General features: G+C 33.4%; 1 protein-coding gene across 3 annotated transcripts; it reads right to left on the bottom strand.

Annotated features, from left to right (window-relative positions):
• Positions 1–749: 749 nt before the first annotated feature.
• Positions 750–8,518, bottom strand: LOC109804836 (uridine kinase-like protein 4). 3 transcript variants are annotated; one of them, XM_020366712.3, is made up of 15 exons: positions 8,365–8,518; positions 7,081–7,241; positions 6,545–6,636; positions 5,318–5,387; positions 4,876–4,988; positions 4,527–4,623; positions 3,961–4,040; positions 3,441–3,635; positions 3,255–3,338; positions 3,070–3,130; positions 2,264–2,324; positions 1,881–1,974; positions 1,724–1,796; positions 1,376–1,458; positions 750–1,247 (listed from the first exon to the last, which is right to left on the bottom strand). In XM_020366712.3, the coding sequence occupies exons 2-15, from the start codon at positions 7,229–7,231 to the stop codon at positions 1,074–1,076; spliced, it is 1,428 nt and encodes a 475-aa protein (XP_020222301.1). In that variant the 5' UTR covers positions 7,232–7,241; positions 8,365–8,518; the 3' UTR covers positions 750–1,073. The 3 variants fall into 3 exon arrangements, with proteins under 3 accessions (XP_020222301.1, XP_020222299.1, XP_020222300.1); XM_020366710.3 differs by having other exon boundaries at positions 1,724–1,974; XM_020366711.3 differs by lacking the exon at positions 8,365–8,518 and adding an exon at positions 8,189–8,340 and having other exon boundaries at positions 1,724–1,974.
• Between the last annotated feature and the right edge of the window lie 11,245 nt (positions 8,519–19,763).

The raw sequence follows: 19,763 nt of genomic DNA, 5'->3' as shown, positions 1-19,763 counted from the left end.
TTACCAAAAGTGTGATGTGGCATTCACCATTGCAACTCGAACATTCCTTCCTAAAACAGTCTCTTTTGGGTCACAAATGATGTCCCAGGAAATTTGTAACGATACATTTCATATATTGATTCCAACATTTTTATTGCTTTTCTTAAGATAAGAAATTAGTAATGTAATTATGATGACATTACTTTTACCTTTAACTAATAGGTTTAATGGTATATGTAAAATAATTTTACATTATCATTCAATTAAAATTTACGGTTGAATTTAGATAAGTTTGTTAACTTACAATAATTGCCATAAAATTTATAAAAATCAAGATTTCTAATTAGTTGGTTTTATATAATTTTGAACACTGTATCACAATTAAACCTTAACTAATTAATATGATCTGTCTATACTTTGCAATTTGCATAGTGTAAAACAGTACAAATAATTGCTATTTGCTAATCAACAAATAACTAAAGAGTAAATTATATTAACACCCTTCATGTTTTGTAAAACCATATAAGCACTCTTACTTTATTTAGCCCCACGATAACTATTATTAATTGTTAGAAAAACATTACACTAACACCTATTATATATTACATTAACTTCTCTTAATTATTTGAAAAACATGATACCGCAACCCTTTTAAGAAAGGTTACAAGAAACGAGAAAGGAAAAATAAATGTGGACACAATTTCATGAAACTTCAGACGAGGCAGACACATAACTATTAACAATATATAGTATCTTAGCCAAACCAAACATAGGCTTCCAAAGATGCAATCTATCATTAAATTTTATATGTACATGGTAGGTTTGTGAATATGTATCTCCATTAGCAAGTATCCAAAATAACAAATCAACACAAGTTTAAAGAAAAATTATGTAGTAAAGGAAGCATGAAAATTTCTAAGTCCCAAATAAAGACAAGGATAATATAATGCTGATCCAAGGTCCAATGAAGTCAAAATTGATGTAGAACTAAGATTCAGACACCAGTAAAATAGTGATGTAATAGAGCAAATTTCAACCTTTTTTGTTGAGTAGATTATGGATTCTGTTCTGCTCAACTATAACTATAAATATAACTACGGAGAAGAAACCACTTGCTCAACATCATCATCTGTTCCAAAGTACCTATCTCCAAACTCGCCCATGCCAGGTATGACACGGAAATCTTCATTCAAACCCATCTCAATCTCAGATGTCACTATCTTTATTCTTGGGAAACTTTTGCATACCACATGAACCCCTTTAGGTGCCTAAAATGGTGCAAGGATAAATGCAAGTCATCTAAATGACATATTATAAGAAAGAAGCATAGAGAAAACCACATTAAAAAGGTAAAAAGAGGAAGGGACATAGAGGAACTAAGGCATCGGTAACTCACAGATATGAGATTAAGAAATATAATGTTGGACTCTGGTACACCCTTTCTTATGAGTAAAGAAATCGCTTGCACAGCCGAATTACCTAAGCATGAAAATTTTCCAAGGTTAATTCAAATGAAAACTAATAGAATTACTAGGGTCAGCTTAATAGTAGAAGATTGAAATAGGAAGCACAGGATCTGAAGTTCGAATCCTGTTACTATTGTAATTTTGTCTGATGAAAAATAAAATGAAAACTAACAACCAAACGTCAATATGCTAATGCAATTTTAACTTGAAGTGAAAATAGGCTGCATACACCTGACACTTCAAAACAAGCATGAAAACAAAATAAGAGAATGACAAACCTGTGCCAAGTATAGGGTCCAACAGCAACACATGCCTATCGGAGATATCATTTGGCAACTTTTCATATATTAGCTGTTCATTGGCCAAAGGATAAGATATCAGTACCAAGGAATGAAACAGAAATATGAACCAAATCATAATTGCAGATGGACAAACCTGCTGACCATTGTCACCTTCTCTGTGAATTAAAATTTTCCCAATCTTGATACCTTTACAGCATGCTCTTAAAGCATTCTCCATGCTCTCCCCACTGAAATCAGCAGATACTGATCATGATAATGGAAAATATATTTCTAAATAAAAAATTATAAACTGCAGAGATGTAAGTCCACCCTAATTCAATGCATTTGATACTTCTAAAACCCAAATCAACAATTTTTTATTTATATTTATTGAATTATTCAAAATCAATCAAGAAAAAACATTTTAGTCAATTCTTGGAAGCAATGATGAAAATATTCAATCAAATGCCCAATTGGCTCCCTGTTAGGCTTGAGAGAAAGGATCCTAACAGCTCCAGCTTTATACTAAACTAATACCTTCTGATAACAGAGACACCACACAACCTTTTGCAAAAATCCACACCAGTGTATACAGAACCTGCATTTGAGAACATGAATCAACAGTTACCTTAAAAAGATTCAAACATGAACAAACAAACTCTTTTTAGTAAATAGATGAACAAGAATGAGTAACGACAACCACATAGCCACGTATGCAAAAGCTTTTAACTCAGCATGACAACTGTTACAATTAACATCATGGAAAAAACAACACATCTATCAAGTAGACAAGTACTACAACATGAACATTTGGTTCACATTATCAACAAAAGTTCCTTGACATGGAAGTCAAAATGCATCAATTATTTGCAGTCTCCTTTCTACATGATTTCACATAGTGCAGTATCATGTCATCATACCATGATTTCATAACAGGTGGAGGCTTGAAAAAGTAAATCGTCAGAGAGCCTATAAGAATGCTGACTTTATTGAATCAATTCCAATGACTAATAGTAGAATAGAACCTCTACCAAGACTAGAGCATTAAAGACATAGGTTAATGAAAATTTAACACCAAAAACAAAACAAACAAACAATAGTCATAGACATTCGTACTACTCATTTGTCACAATACACCAGCACAAAAGAAACTAGACATCCAATGTACACATTATCCATAGAAGAGAATGGAGCAAGTACAGTGGCAGGTATAAAACAAGCTAAGGAAGTCAACATATTCAGCTAAGTCCTTTAGCTGCAAGGATCAAAAACATTAAAAATAGCACATAAAACTTGTACATTACAATAATCTTACAAGAAAAGTATTGAAAAGAAAAGGTTACCAGTAGGAGTGATTACTTGCTTTTCTGTAAATGGCAGATGACCCAAACCATGTTCTACTACCTGGTCAAGTGCAGGAATCATGATCAGTGATAATTAAAGAAATTGGCATATCGCCACTGATTTAAAAAAATAAAAATAAAAGAGAGAGAGAGAGAGAGAGAGAGAGAGAAACCCATTTACTTACCAATCGAATCAAACGATCAGAGTAAAATACAAAATCATGTTTTGTGGTCTGGGCGTCACGAATTAGGGTATGCATTCCCCGTATCTGCATAGTAGCAATTATCAAGATGATTCAACTTTTATGACAAAATCAAAATCTGAAGTTCTAAGTGGGATGATTGTAAAGGTCCATAAATTGTGGGGGTACCTGAAAAGTTGAGTGAATGACGTATAAATTCGGATATATTTTACACAGGTCATGCTGACCAAGCTTTGTACGGATATGCTGTACAATCAAATCAATTGCCACATGATTGTCCCCTCCACGTGGTATAATTATATCAGCATACTTCTTTGTTGGAAGAATAAAGTCATCAAAAGCTGGCTTCACAAATTTTGAATACTGCAACAAGTATTACATAAGAATAATCAGCTGTAAATATCTATTAAATGGTAGACATTAGCGATCAAAATTTGATGAAGAACATGAAAGCTTGATTAGTGTTATTGTAGACACAAAAAACAATCTCTAATGACCTATTTCCATATGAATGAATGATCATAAGTGTCAACATTGAGGAATTTGCAAAGTAGCTAATCATCAGCTTGAAACTAAAATAAGACTTCCCAAGTCTTGCAATGAAGTAAAAAAGATCAAGGTAAAAAAGAAGCGAGAAATGTCAAAATATGAAAATGGTGGAACAAATGGTGTGGCAGAAAATTGCTACCTGATCAAGAACTGCTCCAATATCCCGGCCCTTCTCAGTAGTATCACGCCTAATCCTTCTTGCCAAACGAACATCAGCATCTGCACTGAACATTTTAAAATGTAAAGTGACAGCTTAACTGAGTATTTCAATAAAGACGCGTAGGTAACAAGTAGAAGTATGAATTGAATAACAATATAAAACTAATTTAACAAATTTTAAACATAAAGTTTATATACAGGCTTATAAAATAACTAGAAGATGCACATAGGTAAAATAAAAAAATAAAAACCAACAAATAAATGAAAAGGTTAACAAATACAAAGATAGGTCAAAATATAATAGAGTCATAGTACCTTTAATCCTCCAAATTTCTTAAATGATATTGAACAACATGGAGAATATGAATTTTCCTATATAATGAAGTGGATCGGGGGGGAGGAGGGGGGGGGGGAGGAGAGCACTAATTCCATGAGATGAAAAGAGAATGAAATATAATGACATGTTCCATATAAATTAACAAATGCAACACAAAACTTACAATAAATAAATTATGGGTTAAAGATGAAAAAACAATAATAAAAGACCTGTATCGACAAATATCTTCATATTCATCAACTCCCGAACACGTGGATCATGGAAAACAAGGATGCCTTCCAAAATAATAACATCTGAAGGGTTCACCTGAAAACACATTAAAGCAACACAAAATGAAATGAGAACGACAACAACTTTGCATGTAAAACTAGGCTAAAAATATCCATTTAGAGTATCATCTAAAATATACTTTATATTATTTGCACTAAAAGAAGAAAGATTTTCTGTTACGTGATATTTGCAGCTTAACAAGTAGTATATCAATATTAAGCTGTTTAATTAGCATTTTAAGAGACGGCATAAATCTGCTAATAAAAAATGGAAGTTCCAGAGATATACCCTTCGTAACACATCACTCTTGTAACTCTTAAAATCATACTTTGGAATATCTACTGCTTCACCATGCTTCAACTTGTCCATAACACGTAGCAATTCCCCAATATCAAAAGCATCTGATTAAACATCATAATAGAAGTACAAGAACATTCACAAATTTTCATTAAGAAAATGTCATGTATTTTCTCTTATCTTGCTACCCTACCCTATCAATTTTCAAAAATATTTTAGTTTACTAACGCATAGCTTTAGTTAATGAGTTCATGATTAATTAGTTTACTAGAATGACTAAAATATTTGAATATATTAAGGTCTCGGAACATCATTCTCAAAACGCATTTTAATAAAAACTGACAGGGTCATGGAATATTTCATCCTTTATGATACCTTAATATCAAGAGAAAGTCAGTAATACTGACAGACAAAGAAGTATAATAGTACTGACCAGGATGATCAAAGTTGTAATCTTGTACCCTTGTACGTTCCTCCTCCGTCAAGTTATTGTAAAAAGAATCCTGTCATAAATAGTTTATTTTATTAAATTTGATGTATCAATAAAAGTACAATAAGAAACATGTAGCCCAAATTTTGAAACATGCCACCAAAAAAGTAAAATAAGACAAATGGAACAAAGGAACAATTAATATCAACGACATGAATGACAAATAATAGATAACCAAAGTATATTTTAACTATATTGCCCAAATAATGGTGTATAATATCTTTATGTAATGACATCTTGCAAGGAAATTTAAGAAAAAAGAGGCATGACTTAATAGAAGAGAAGGTAAAGGAGAGAATTAGAAACATACTAAAAGTCTAAAACTAATCAAATAAACAGATTTTGATGTGTTATAACTTATAAGTGGGGTCAACTTTACAATAATTATAATAAAAGTATTCCTTAAAATTCTTTGAATATCATTAGGAAAATAAATCCCCTAGGGGATTTAGGTCATTGTTATCGGTATGAATCCCATGATACACAATATGATTCACATTACATGTGATGCAAATAGATGAATGAATTGTTCTGGTGGTTGAATTGCACCATGAATCGCCTAAATCGTGAATGAATCATCTGAATCGCATTTTGCCTATTTCTTCCTGTACTCTCTTTTGTCTATTTCTTCCTGTCTACTAGTTTTCTTTGCCTTTCCCAATCTGCCCCCCTGTGCTTTGTGCGTGTCTCATCTTTCACACTATTTTATTGTGCTGATTTTGGTCTTTTCCACTACTCGTGGCTCGTGCAAGCTTGGTGGTCACTTCGTCAGCTATTTGATTTCATAATGCTAATACACACACACACATATATATATATATGCATGTGTTTTGATCTTTGATAAGTTTCTTTATGTTAAAATGCTCCTATATTGATGTTGTTCCAGTTATTATCATCAATTTGTGTATGTTTGTTGGATAGCTATGTTTTATTATTGATCATGAGTCTTACAATTCATGATACAGTTCGATTCACAATTTGGAAAATAAGCCGACTAATTCATGATTTGAATCTCAATTCAACTACCATGGTTAAGATAATGAAGAGAACAGGATGCAACATGGGGCCTGAACCTGAAGCACAATTCATTCATCCTTTTAAGTCACAAATAGTAAATCTTAAGATACACAATTTGATCATCAACAAGTATAAATAGAAAGAATTCAACACCTGATTAACAAGTACAACTCGTTGGTCATGAAGCTGCTGAATAATCATGTCACAAACTTGTGTCTTGCCAGATGCTGCACCCCCAGCAACACCTGCATCATGCGACAAAAATAAGTTAGAATCATTAAGATAAAAGAAAAGTTGTAAGAATTGAAAACAAGGTGTCCAAACATAGGACATCACGAAGTATGAGGTAAGCTATATTCAATTAACATAACATGCTATTTTAATTAACAGAATTTGCAAAGCATAAAATGATTGTATAACATTGATATTAGGTGAAATGATATTATGATACTAGAACTCACACACATATTAAATATGAAATTTAATTTGTGATTTCTTTTCACAGAAGACATGAATTCTGGCCTGAGTAGATCGATTTTCTTACAAAGACACATGTTTCAAGCAAAGAAACTCTGTTACAACTAACACAAAATTGTGCTTTAACAGTAGTGACATTATTCAAATGCTCAGCAAGACAACTTCAAGGCCTCAGATGAACTTATTTGGCATTTTTCCATAAGAAAACATACCTATGACAAATGGTTGTTTATACATGTCAGTTTCAGAGGTTGTTGGTTGTTCTATGATAGCCTTTCTTTGCTCAAAACCATCCATGTGAAATCCAGAAAAATGAACCTCAGAGGAAGACTCCATTAAATCTACAGCTGCCTTAGCATCCATTGGCAAAAACCTGGTAAAAATAATGATTAAAAATAACAGAAAGAGAACAAAAGAAAAAATAAACTAGTTCTAGTATGATTCTAGTACATATAGTGATAAGAACTTAGAAGCTAAACTAGACATAACTAACTTATGCCAGTGGCAGTTAGTTATGCAACAGATTAACCACTTTTCAACCGACTTTAGCGTACATATTTGGATACACACAAATATAAATGTACTAAAGATAAGGAGAGTTTATAAAGCTTGCTACCATCTGAAAAGGCATTCACATCAAGTTTCACAAGGTGTTTGATTGGATCAAGTCAACCATTTTAGACTTTTGGTCACTATTCAGTATTCATTACTAATAAAAGACTAGAAAATAGAATTGCTTTTTTTCTTTTTGCATATCATGACCTTGCATTGACTAAAAAAGACTAAGTCGCATGCTATTCCTTTCTCTTCCAGTGTCATTGCAGTGGAACACCCATTTTTGGACCTTGGTAATTTGATACCATTTTGAGTAATTGCAAATTATCTAAGGCTATTCAAAGCATATATACACCAAGGGAATACAAAGGTTTCTCGCAACACCTTGCACCATTTTCTTAAATCTACCCAAAACCCTATGAATAAACTAAGCACCCCCAATTCCTTAAGTAAAACACAAAAGATTATAAATCCACTTTCATTTTGCCCTTTTCTATTAATATTATGAATAGATAAGAGCAAATACTAAACAATAAAACACATCATATCACTTTTTCCAGCATATGCATCAAACACACATTATGTTCACCCACTCAGGACAATCCATTCAACAAAGAAGCCAACAGCAATGATTCAAGTTTCACTAACCAAGTGAACAAAACATCATAGACAGAAATCAAACAAGAAGAAACACCCTCCAATGCAACTACCAACCCAAGAAAATAAAATAATAAATAAAGTTTAAAAAGCTAACTTTATGCTCACCCACTTCACCACTGTGCAAAAAATACACCCCCAGCAACCACAGCCTTAATTCACTAATGGGTTTTCCACAACCAAATCCAGATCCAACAGGAAAAGGAAAAGGCAAAGATTGCAGGAGCAGATTGCATCAAAATTATAGTTGTAGCAAATAGCCAAATGCTGATTCCAAAACATACCTGTTGAACAGAAGAGTTTGAGAAAATGACAGAGGTGCCCGGAAATAGAAGGTGAGAGTAATTTATTGCTAACATCCAACTGATCCGAGTGAAAGGTTTTGTGCTACTACTCTCATTTGGTTTGGTTTATATGCACTCTTCGTTGGTAAATGGACCCCATTTTTTCTACATAATTACCACCTTCGCCTACCATGGAATTTTATTTTTATTCTTATTCTGATTCCAATTCTCCATGAAATTCAAAACTTAATTCTTTTTTATTTATCTTCGTCTTACCAAAAATATTTTTTATTTAAAAAGAAAATCGGCTCAGTATATCATCAAAAATTAGTTAAGAGAATAGAGCACAGTACTGCCTCAACTTAAACTAAATTGATTGTTGAAACTAATCTAATTTTCCTTTATCCAATTTGATTAATTTACTATAAAATTGATTTTGAATAAAGTTCATCACAAAATTAGTTTTATAACTTTTTTATTTGATATTATTTTAAAAAAAATAAAAATCAAAAAATGATAATAAAATTAAAAATAAAATAAAATAAAAATAGACATTTGGTGCTCTATGTAGTTGAGTTTTTTTAATTAAAATATAATATGATTTTATTTGAAGAGTGGTCAACAGAGTAATTTTTGGTATTAGTTAATCGACCAAGTTATCTATTAAAAATATATGTATATTAAATATAGATGTTCTCTCTATTATTAGTTGTTGATAGGTCCCTACTCTTAACAGTTTACAATTAGCATTGAAAAATATATGTATTTTTACCTAAGATTAATATATAATAATTTCAAGATATACAAGTATGATATATATATATATATATATATATATATATATATATATATATATATATATATATATATATATATATATACCAACGATTAAAATATTATACAAGTATATGTCTATAAATTGTAATTCAAAAACTATAGGTTGTTGGTCAAGCAACAACTAACAATTATTAGGCTAGCTACTCCAAGGTAGCTCAAAAATCGGCACCCCCAACCAACTTGGTCTCCAAGGAGCTCCATCAGATAGCTTACCACTACTCTACTATCATATTAAATATGATCATCGTAGTCCAATTACATGAAAACATGCAAGGGTTAGCTAGAATTCAAAGAAATCAATATAATCAGTATAGAAGTAAAAAAAAAAAAAAAAAAAAAAAAAAAAAAAAAAAAAAAACAACAACAACAACAACAACAACTATACTATCAACATAAACAATTCAACTTAATTCAACATAATATCAACTTACAACTTTTCAACACAATACAACATGTTCTTCAAATTGAACAATGTGAAAACAACACCTCTATGTAACTCATCACAACTCAACATAGCATATGAACAACATAACTCAGTCAATACATCATATACCCGATACAACAATTATATGCATCGTCATGCATTTCAGCAAGGAGATCTTCTACAACACATATGAGTAATCTAAGTGGCTTGACTCTACTAAATCAACAATTTGATCTTTTCAATCCCGTTAGATCAATGGTCAATTTGGATAAAAACCAACAAACAACATTATTTATCATATTTTGTCACTTAAACTAGGAAGTCTAGTATTCCTGTTAAGTAGAACAACTTGAGTGTGAGTCTACCACGGCATTAGCTAGGATAACTAAGCCACCTATAAGATTAACTCATCAATTGTCCTCTAAATATTACATCCTTCTAATACTTAGTTAGGAATTTTAACTCCTGGCCTTGTACCTTACTCTAATTTGGTCTCTTTATACTTGTATGCATCAACCTTACACACATACAAATATACAATGGTCGATATGCCTCGACCTGGTCCATATATCGCATCAACTAAGGTCCTAGAGAAAATACAACTATCCATTTCAAAGGTCAACTTTCTAAAAAGGGCTTTCAACAAAAAAATACTATATTTGAATATATAAATTTTGTATAAATAGATATTTGTAAACATATAAAATATATTTTAGGTTTATAATAAATAAATTATATTGTGACACAAAATTCTTTCAAATAATTGATAATTAATTTTAAAATTGTTAAAATTTAATTTATAAATATGATAAATAAAAATTAAATTAGACGAAAAGTTAATAGAATTCTTAATATAGAAGTTCATGTTTAATATATATATATATATATATATATATATATATGTGTGTGTGTGTGTGTGTTAATTATATATCAACAAATTATCTTTTATAATATTCCATAAATTTGCTCGATCAATATTCAAATTCAAAACTATCAAACCACTAAAGTAGACCAAGTGGTGACCAATTTAGATAATATGCAAAAAGTTTTTGGTTTAAATGTAACATTGTATGCTTTTGTTAATAATTGTTGTTTTTTTTCAATAATTATCTGTTGTGTTTTGAGGTGTTATGATTGAGAAACTATGTGAATTAAGGAATTCTCGTGAGTTTAGGTGATTTAGATAATTTCTTTAGGCAAAGGACAAATTTGATCTTAAAGGGGGAGGTATATAAAATTTCCTTTGAAACTTAAGCTTCATAAGCTCATTTCTCGAAAAAAAAAAAAAAAAAAACTTAGAGTGATAAACTAGTAAGAAGGGCTCTGGAACTCTAACTATTCTTTCCTTCTTTTTAGCCTTCCCAAGTGCGTAGGAGATCATTGTTGATCAATAGAGTTATTGATTCAAAGCCGAAAGTTAAGAGTCAAGGTTATGTTGTGCAAAGCTTCCTAGAATTTAGCTCGGAGCTCAGAATCATTTCTTCTCCTCCCTTCTTCTTTGTTCTCTTCAAATTTGAGGTAAAAGAAGTTAGATTTGATCCTTTTGATTTTGAGTTATTTATGTTGATTTTCTCTTGGATGGTTGCTTGATTTTCATGCCTTGGTGATTATGTTAATTGAATTGAGAATGTGAGTTTTTGTTGTTAAAAAGGTTAGTGAGGGGAAATTTGATATTTTTTGGTCAAAAATGGCTGTATGTTGAATTTGTTGTTGGAAATGAGTTGTTTGTAAGTTATTTGAGGTGTATGGATGTGTTGTTGTATGTTGTATGTTGGAAATTTTCTTATTTTCAAGTGAAAATAGCGATTTCGTGAATCTGCAAGAGCAAAATTCACCATGACATCAGACACACCTTCATGGCATCGAGCGTGGCTTAAATCAAAGCCCTCTGTTTTACTCACACCAAGCATAGGATTGGTGGAGTCGAGCGTGAGAATAGAGATTTGCCTCTAACTTGGTCACACTAGGCATTAAGTTGAATGGTGCCAAGCTTGAGGCAAGAGAATCATCTCTACTTAAATTGATGTCGAACGCCAATAGAGTGATGTTGGATGTAAGTTAGGCAAAGACTATTTTCCTGAAATGATGTTAAGTGTGGAATTTGACCATGCTAGACGTGATTGTCTCAAAGGTTTTTAATCTCAGCCACGTGCGGGCACGAGTTGAATGACACTGAATGTTAGTGTAGCACTATAAGTTTTTGTTAATTTTTTTTTTTATTTTTATCAATAATTATGTGTTGTGATGTTTTGAGGTGTGTTGTTGAGAGACTCTTGGAATTAAAGAACACCTGAGAAGTTTTTAGGTGTTTGGAGGGTTTCTTTAGGCAGAGGTTCAATTTGATCCTGAGGGAAAAGTATATAAGATTTCTTTTAAAAATTGAGCTTAATAAACTCATTTCCTCTAAAAACCTTACAGAAAGAGTAGAGTGGGATGCTTTGGAACCAGGAGGTGACTTTTCTTCCTTTTGATTCCACAGCAGATCTTTGAGTCCTTTCTAAAGATCTTGAGTTGTCGTGTTAGTGATTCAAAGTCATAGAATTGAGAACCGAAGCCTTTGAAGAGTTGTGTAGAGTTCTCAAAGAAGCTCATTTATTCTTCCTTTTTCCATCTTTTTTGCTTAGACTTGAGGTATAGGGAGCTAGAACCTTGTTTATATGGAATTGCATGAATTATATGTTGTTTGGTTGTCATCAAAATATAGTTGTATTGGTTAAATTTGGATTGAATGTATAAGGGTTGAGTTTTGGTGTTTTGAGCCATGAAGGTGAATATTTGGTGAGTGATTTTAATTGTTGTTGCATGTTACTATTCTATTGTAAAATTAGATGTTGATGATGTACTTGAATGATATATTGTAATGCATGTTGGTATCTTTTGGATTTTAGGTAGTTTGAGCCAAATACGTGAGTTTGCAAATGCAAAACTCATCATTGCACCGAGTGCACCTTTATGGCACCGAGGGTGACTCAAATCAAGGGGTCTTTGTGTTGCTCACATGGCCACATAATTGGTGGCATCAAACATGAGGAGAGAGAAAAATCTTTAACTTGGTCACGTCGAACGTGGTTTGAATGAAACCTAGTGTGAGGTAAGAGAATTGATTTTGCTTGCATTAACACCAAGTAGCAAAGGAGTGGCCCTGAGCGTGAAAAAAGAGACTCATCTCTACTTGAAATGTGGTCGAGCATGGATTTTTTCCATGTCAAGCATGAGGGTCTAGGAGTTCCCTACCTCTTCCACGTTGGCCACAAGTTGAGTGGCATTGGGTGTGGGCAAGGTAGAGAACCCCCTACATCAATGGCGTCGGGCATAGGGTGCATGCACCAAGGGAAATTTATTTTGAAAACTCTTGTTATTTGATTGGTGAAATGGTGAACATGAATAGGTTAGAAGAATATATTGCATGTTGGTGTTAATGGATGTTATTAGTTCTATATATATTGATCTAAGATAATATGTATAGATGTTTATAATTGTTGAATTGTTGAGGTGTGATATTCAGAATACTTTAGGCATTTAGGCATGATATGTTGAATATTGTTCACATGTTGAGGTGTTAATGTTGAGAATGTAATAGCATTTAAACATGTTGATCGACTTAGGACTAGAGAAAAGAGTGTTTTCGAAAGTTAGATATCCCATAGTGTAGATATTGGTATGGTGCTTTATGAGCCCAGTTGTTGAAAAAATCTCCTTGAATAGGTGTTATCTCTTGGAGTGAGTTGTTGAATCTCCTATAGATCCTTATTTAATGTTAAAGTATGATATGAAGTCGAGGACTAAAACCTTTAACTAATTATTGGAAAAGTCCATAATATCACAAGGATAATTAGCAGGTTAAATCCATAGGTGATTTGGTTAATGCATATCAAGGTTTTGGTATGCACATACCTAAGCTATGTTATATGTAACAATGGTACTAAACTTTCATAGTTTAAGTGGGGATATCTGAGAAATCATGTTATAGGGATTGGTATCCCAATTGGCTATTAATCTAGAAGGTGTAAAAGATCGGTTAGTTTAGTAGGGCCAAGTCACTTAGACTACTCATCTTGGTTGTAAGAGATCTCGATAGGTGAATGCATAATGACACATTAGTTGAGGTGTATGCATATGATGTGTTGCTCTTGGTGATTTTTCATATGCTACGTGAAAATGTATGTTGAATGGCATTTAGGTGATGAAATATGTATTATCATATGTTGTTGAATTGCTTATTTTGGCAAGGTATTGAATGACATGTTAAGGTGACTTGTTACGGTGCTAGGTTGTAGACCATGGTGTGATTTTGTTGTATGGTTTACAGGTTGATGTTGTTGATAATATAGATGTTTTTACTACTATACTTGCTATATGTTTATTTTTTTGAAGTCTAGCTCACCTTTGTATGTTTTCCTGATGATTGGACTACAATGGTCATGCTTCCACAAGAGTAGGACAAGGTTAGACTAGAGGCTTATAGAGCATTAGGATTCATGCTATTGGTAGTGTAGCTTATTGCTACTTTTGTATAGATGTTGTAGAGTTGCTTGACCGACAACTCAGGATTACATATTACAATTATTTTTGGATTATTGTATATACATATGTAGTTTTTTTTTTCAATTGGTAATACAAACCTTTGTGCATGTATGTATATATTATTATTGCGTTTTCCAGGAATTGTCTATATGTTAATACTAGGTAGTTGTAGTTTGTTTTCCGTTGTTAATAGTTGATTCTGTTAAGTGTAGTGACTATGACAAGTCATTATAGTGGACGAGACAGAGAACTCTTTGTCTCAATGGCATCAGGCACAAGGTGTAAGGTGTCAAATGTGGATTGCCTTATGAAGATTTGTTGTTTGATTGATGAAATAGTGAACATAAATAGATTAGGTGAATCTATTATAAGTTGTATGTTGTTTAATGTTGTTAGTTCTATATTAATTGATTTAGGATAATGCATATAGATGAATAATCATTGAATTATTGAGGCATTGATGCTAAGAATGCTTTAGGCCTTTATGCATGTTATGTTGATTAATTATTGAATGGTGAGGTGATGATATTGAGACTTCTTAAGGCATTTAGACATTAGGCTATGTTATGTTGATTAACTGAGGACTAGAGGAGAGAGTCTTTTTGAAAGTTGGATATCCCATTGTGAGGATATTAGTGTGGTGCTCTATGAGCCCAGTTATTAAAAATCTTTCTCAAGTGGTTGACTCTTGAAGTGGATAGATGAGACTCCTCTAGGACCTTAGTTGATGTGGTATGTGAGCCAATTTGAGGTATATTGGTTATAATAGACCATAATATAGGGACTAAGTCGAGCTATATTGATTACAAGTGACTGATGTTGATTCGTATATGGATAAGGTTGAGACATATGTGTATAAAGTAACCAACAGAGTAAGGTACAAGGTTGGGTTTAATCCCTAATTAAGTACTGGAAGGACGTAGTATTTGGAGGGTAGTCGACGGGCTAAATCCATAAGGGGCTTAGCTATGCAAGCTAATGTCATTGTAAACTCACACCCATTTTATTCTACCCTTACAAGAATACTAAACCTCCTAGTTTAAGTGGCGACATCTAAAAAATCATGTTGTTAGGGATTAGTATCATAATTTGGTTGTTGATCTAGTAGGTGTAAAAATATCATGTTAGTTTAGTAAGGTCAAACCACTTGAACTGTTCACCTTTTTTGTAGAAGATCTATGTAGGTGAATACATGACAACACATGGTGATTGGTGTGGTGTTGTGCATGTGATATGTTAGTTGTGGTGTTGTTCATATGTTGTATGGTTGAAGATGTTGTTTAATGACATTGATGTGGTGAAATATGAATTTTCATATGTTGTTTAGTTACTTATCTTGTAAGATGTTGAACGTTATGTTAAGGTGACTTGTTGTGGTGTTAAATTGTAGCCATGGTGTGATCTTGTTGTATGATTTACATGTTGATGTTAATGATTGTGTAGTTGTTTTACCTTTATACTTGTTGTATGATTGTTCTTTTGTATACTAACTTACCCTTACATGTTTTTTGGTGGTTGGACTATGATGATTATATTTACATGGAAACAAGACAGGGTTAGGCTAGAGGCTTTTGGGGTGTTGAGAGTTAGGTAGTTAGTGGTGTAACTTGGTGCTACTTTCAGAGGTGGTATTTGTAGTGCTGTTTGACCGACAACCTAGGTTTATACATGATGGAGGACTGGGTTTCCATCAATACATAATAGAATTTGAATTACTATATATACATATTTATACTTATATAGTATTTCGGTTGTGGTTGAAAATATTTACATATGTATGTATATATTATTAACTGTATATCCAACAATTTTGTTATATATAACTCTAAGTAGACCTGTATGTTTTTTTGTTACTTATAGTTGAATTGTTAAGTATAAGAATTATGACGGATTGTTACATTAAATTTTATTATTATCATTATAATTTTTATAAATAAAAAAATCAAAACTACTTATTAGATTTAAATAACCTCATAAATTATTTTTACACCCATCAATGATGGTTCAATTTTAAATTATTTTCATGTACAATTTCACGTTGGATTCTCTGTAATCAAGTTGAAATATTGATTAACGTGATTATAGCTTTTTTTTACATGTTTGATCATAAGTTAAATAATTGATTTAGAATCTATAATTAATCATGAGTTAAAGTAATTTTTAATGTGTTTGAATATCTCTTAAAGACCTCCAAAAGTCATGATGAAAAATTAAAAAAGTTAAAATAATCATTTATTATTTTAAGCTTCATAATTTTGTAAGAGATTTCACTTGAATTGAAATTAAGTTGATTTAAACACATTTTATACAACTTTTGCATTGTATCAAAAGTTCTATACTTAAGTTCAATTACTAAAAAAAACTTGTTTTATAATATAAAAAAATGTAACACAAATAACATCACTTTAAAATTAATTTTAATCAAATATAATTTTTTCATACATAATTTGATACAGTCAGTTTCATTCTAAATCAAAATTTTATCATCACGCATCAAACACATATTGTTTATCTGAATTCACTTTAATATACTTTCATATGGTTTCCACAAATAAAGTTATCACCATTTAGAAGAAATTATGAAGTTTGTTTATGTTACTACTTTTGCATAAATATAAATATTTTTGGGTAGATAAATTAATAAAAATATAAATTTGTGAACAAAATCACAAGAAAATTACAAATTAATCCTTGTATTTTTTTTAACAAAGTCTAGTAATAGTAAGTGCTTTTTAGGAAATGTCTTTGAGGATATTAATCGAAAAATATCTATATTTTCTGTATGACAAACTTTTTTTTTTTTAATATTTCAGTGCCTTGGAACTTTCTACAATATTTCTTTAATTATTGACTTGTACTGTTGTCTTTAACGTCACTGTACTGAATCTGACAGGGTGTGTCCCAAAGCTGATCAGATTTTAGAATCCACGTCGGCAATGAATCGGATGGGGGCCCCACTTGCTTTTACTACCCATTTTTAAAACTATAAATCATATTAACCCAATAAATGTATATTTTATAGATTTAAGGTTAAATACCTTTTTTATCTTTTTTTTTTTTCAATTTAGTTTCACTTTAATTTTTTGTCTCAATTTGGTCCCTAATAATTTAAATTAGTATAATTTGGGATTTTTGTCTAAATGATTTAGACGGAGTTAACTATTGGCCACGTGACATCTACGTCGTGACATCTACGTGGAGGCCACGTGGATGCGCACATAGACGCCAAAATTCTTGAAAAAACCTGAAACCAGAACGGCCCGTTCTGAACCCAGATCGGCCTGTTCTGAAACCAGAATGGACCGTTCTGATTTAGAACGGATCGTTCTGCTTTTAGAACGGCCCGTTCTGAATTCAGAACGGCCTATTCCAGAACGCCATGCTTTTTATTATATTTTTTTATTATATCTATATTAATAAATATATAATAAATATAAAATACAATAAATTAATATTCATTTATGAATAAAACTATAAAAAAAAATCAAATAAGATAAGACCTTCCAAAATATTTCTTTGATTTGAATTTATCTAGTTCAAAATCTTGACTAAAATGCTGCAATGTATTTCAAAAATTGAAAATAAAATTCAGGATTTAGGGGTACCTCCTCAAGAACAGGTTGTTATTGTTGGGGTATATCGTCAATGACTTTAAGGAAAAACACTGTTTCGTTTTATCCTTGACTGTATAGTGTCAATTTGGTAGTGTACTATCCGTACCGCCATGCCGAGCTCGAGTTCGGCATCGCTGCGTGTAGGGATGGCAAATATACCCGTACCCGCGGGTAATACCCGAACTCGTCCCGACTTTGACGGGGAATACCCGGTTTGACCGGGTACGGGTACGGGTAAAACCCGATATATTAAATCGGGTACGGGTACGGGTACGGGTATGTACTTACCCGCCCCGTACCCGTACCCGTCCCCGTTCTCATTTTTAATTTAATATTCACTTTCAATTTAATTATATTAAAAAAATTTAATATTTTTTTATGTGTGATTATTTATTATAATATGAGATAAAGAAATAACCTAATTATAATTATAATATAATAAAAAAAATAATTTAAAAATATCATTTTTTTTTACAAAAAATAAAAATAAAAAAATTGACGGGTACGAGTACGGGTACGGGTATACCCGATACCCAACGGGGACGGGGATGGGGATGAAAATCTATACCCGACGGGTATGGGGACGGGGATGGGGATGAGTTTAACTTGCGGGGACGGGGACGAGTATCATGAAACCCGTACCCGCCCCGCCCCGTTGCCATCCCTAGCTGCGTGGAATGACCTCAGAACACGCATTTGGAGACCTCGATCTAAACGACATCCGCAATCCAACTAGATCATAACTGATCTCAGGAGATCTCGGTCCAGACGAGATGCGCTAGCTAATTAGATCATAACTGATCTCAGGCCCAAGGCCCAACGCAACCCTAATTCACACTAAGGTACGTGCATTATTTATACAAGACTCATACTCATACAAACCCTAACTTTAGCATCGGAGTCTCTTTTGCAGGTACCACCCCCATCTTGGAATACTAACGTACCAGTAAAGGAGGCTCACCAATCTTACTCGGCAGATCATCTCTACAGCAGATCTCCGGTAAGAACATTTGGCGCCCACTGTGGGGCCAATCAAGACAGCTCTTATCGGCCACGCTTATGGTATTCACTAGAAGCCATAGTAGACGCGCAACAGACGACGCAGATCACACAACTACCATGGAAAACGAAGCCACATTGAGGAGACTAATCGACCAGGTCGAACAGATGCGGCAACAACACGACGCCGATCTGCAAAACATGCGTACCAAGCACGCAACTGACCTAGCAGCGATGCGGGCCGCTAATGAAGCTGACCTAGCGGCACTACGTGCCGAAAACGAGCGGATTCGCGCCCAGCTCCCTCGTCGCCCCTCTGAGCATCAGCTTCAGGCGAGCAACCTCCATGAGGAAGAAGGGTATTCGGTTTCCCAACCTCGGACTGCGACTAGGGCACCGACTCCGCGACCTGCCACGCATCGGTCTCATGCACCAACGAACAAGTCGGCCCATGAAGTTAGCAAGGCCCCTACTCATGTCACGGGGGGTCAAGCAACCTTCCGCCGTCATCCCTTTGTGGATGGCATCATGGAGACACCACTCCCTCAGGGATGGAAACCTCTCCACCTCGATCGCTATGATGGCACGACGGACCCCGATGAGCACATCGACCTGTATACGACACAGGTAAACCTCTACACTAACAATGATGTTATTTTGTGTAGGATTTTTCTGACCTCGCTCAAAGGGGTCGCGCTCAATTGGTACACCCAACTTCTTGCTAAGTCAATCGAGAGTTTCAGCACTCTGGTCAGGCGATTCACGGCACAATATGCAACGAGCCGGCTTCACCACATCTCTTCATCCGCCCTGGCCAGTTTCAGACAGAACGATGATGAGCCACTTTGGGCATTCATGGAGCGATTCGCCACCACCTCGGTTAAGATCAGAAATATGAACCCCAAGGTCGCCCTGCATGCCATGCTCATGGCACTCAAGCCCGGGCCATTCGTCGACAGCCTATGTCGTTAGGCTCCTCGCGACATGGACGAGCTTCGCGC

Source organism: Cajanus cajan, chromosome 2, assembly GCF_000230855.2.
Source record: "Cajanus cajan strain Asha chromosome 2, NIPB_CcT2T_4, whole genome shotgun sequence".
NCBI classification, from domain to species: domain Eukaryota; kingdom Viridiplantae; phylum Streptophyta; class Magnoliopsida; order Fabales; family Fabaceae; genus Cajanus; species Cajanus cajan.
This window is presented reverse-complemented; position numbering and strand designations above follow the sequence as displayed.

Coding starts and splice junctions, on each gene's coding strand:
- LOC109804836 (XM_020366710.3), bottom strand. CDS start 7,231: ATGGATGCTAAGGCAGCTGTAGATTTAATGGAGTCTTCCTCTGAGGTT. Junction 3,339..3,440: donor TCATTCACTCAACTTTTCAG/GTACCCCCACAA, acceptor GCTACTATGCAG/ATACGGGGAATGCATACCCT. Junction 1,975..2,263: donor GGTGTCTCTGTTATCAGAAG/GTATTAGTTTAG, acceptor TGCTGATTTCAG/TGGGGAGAGCATGGAGAATG.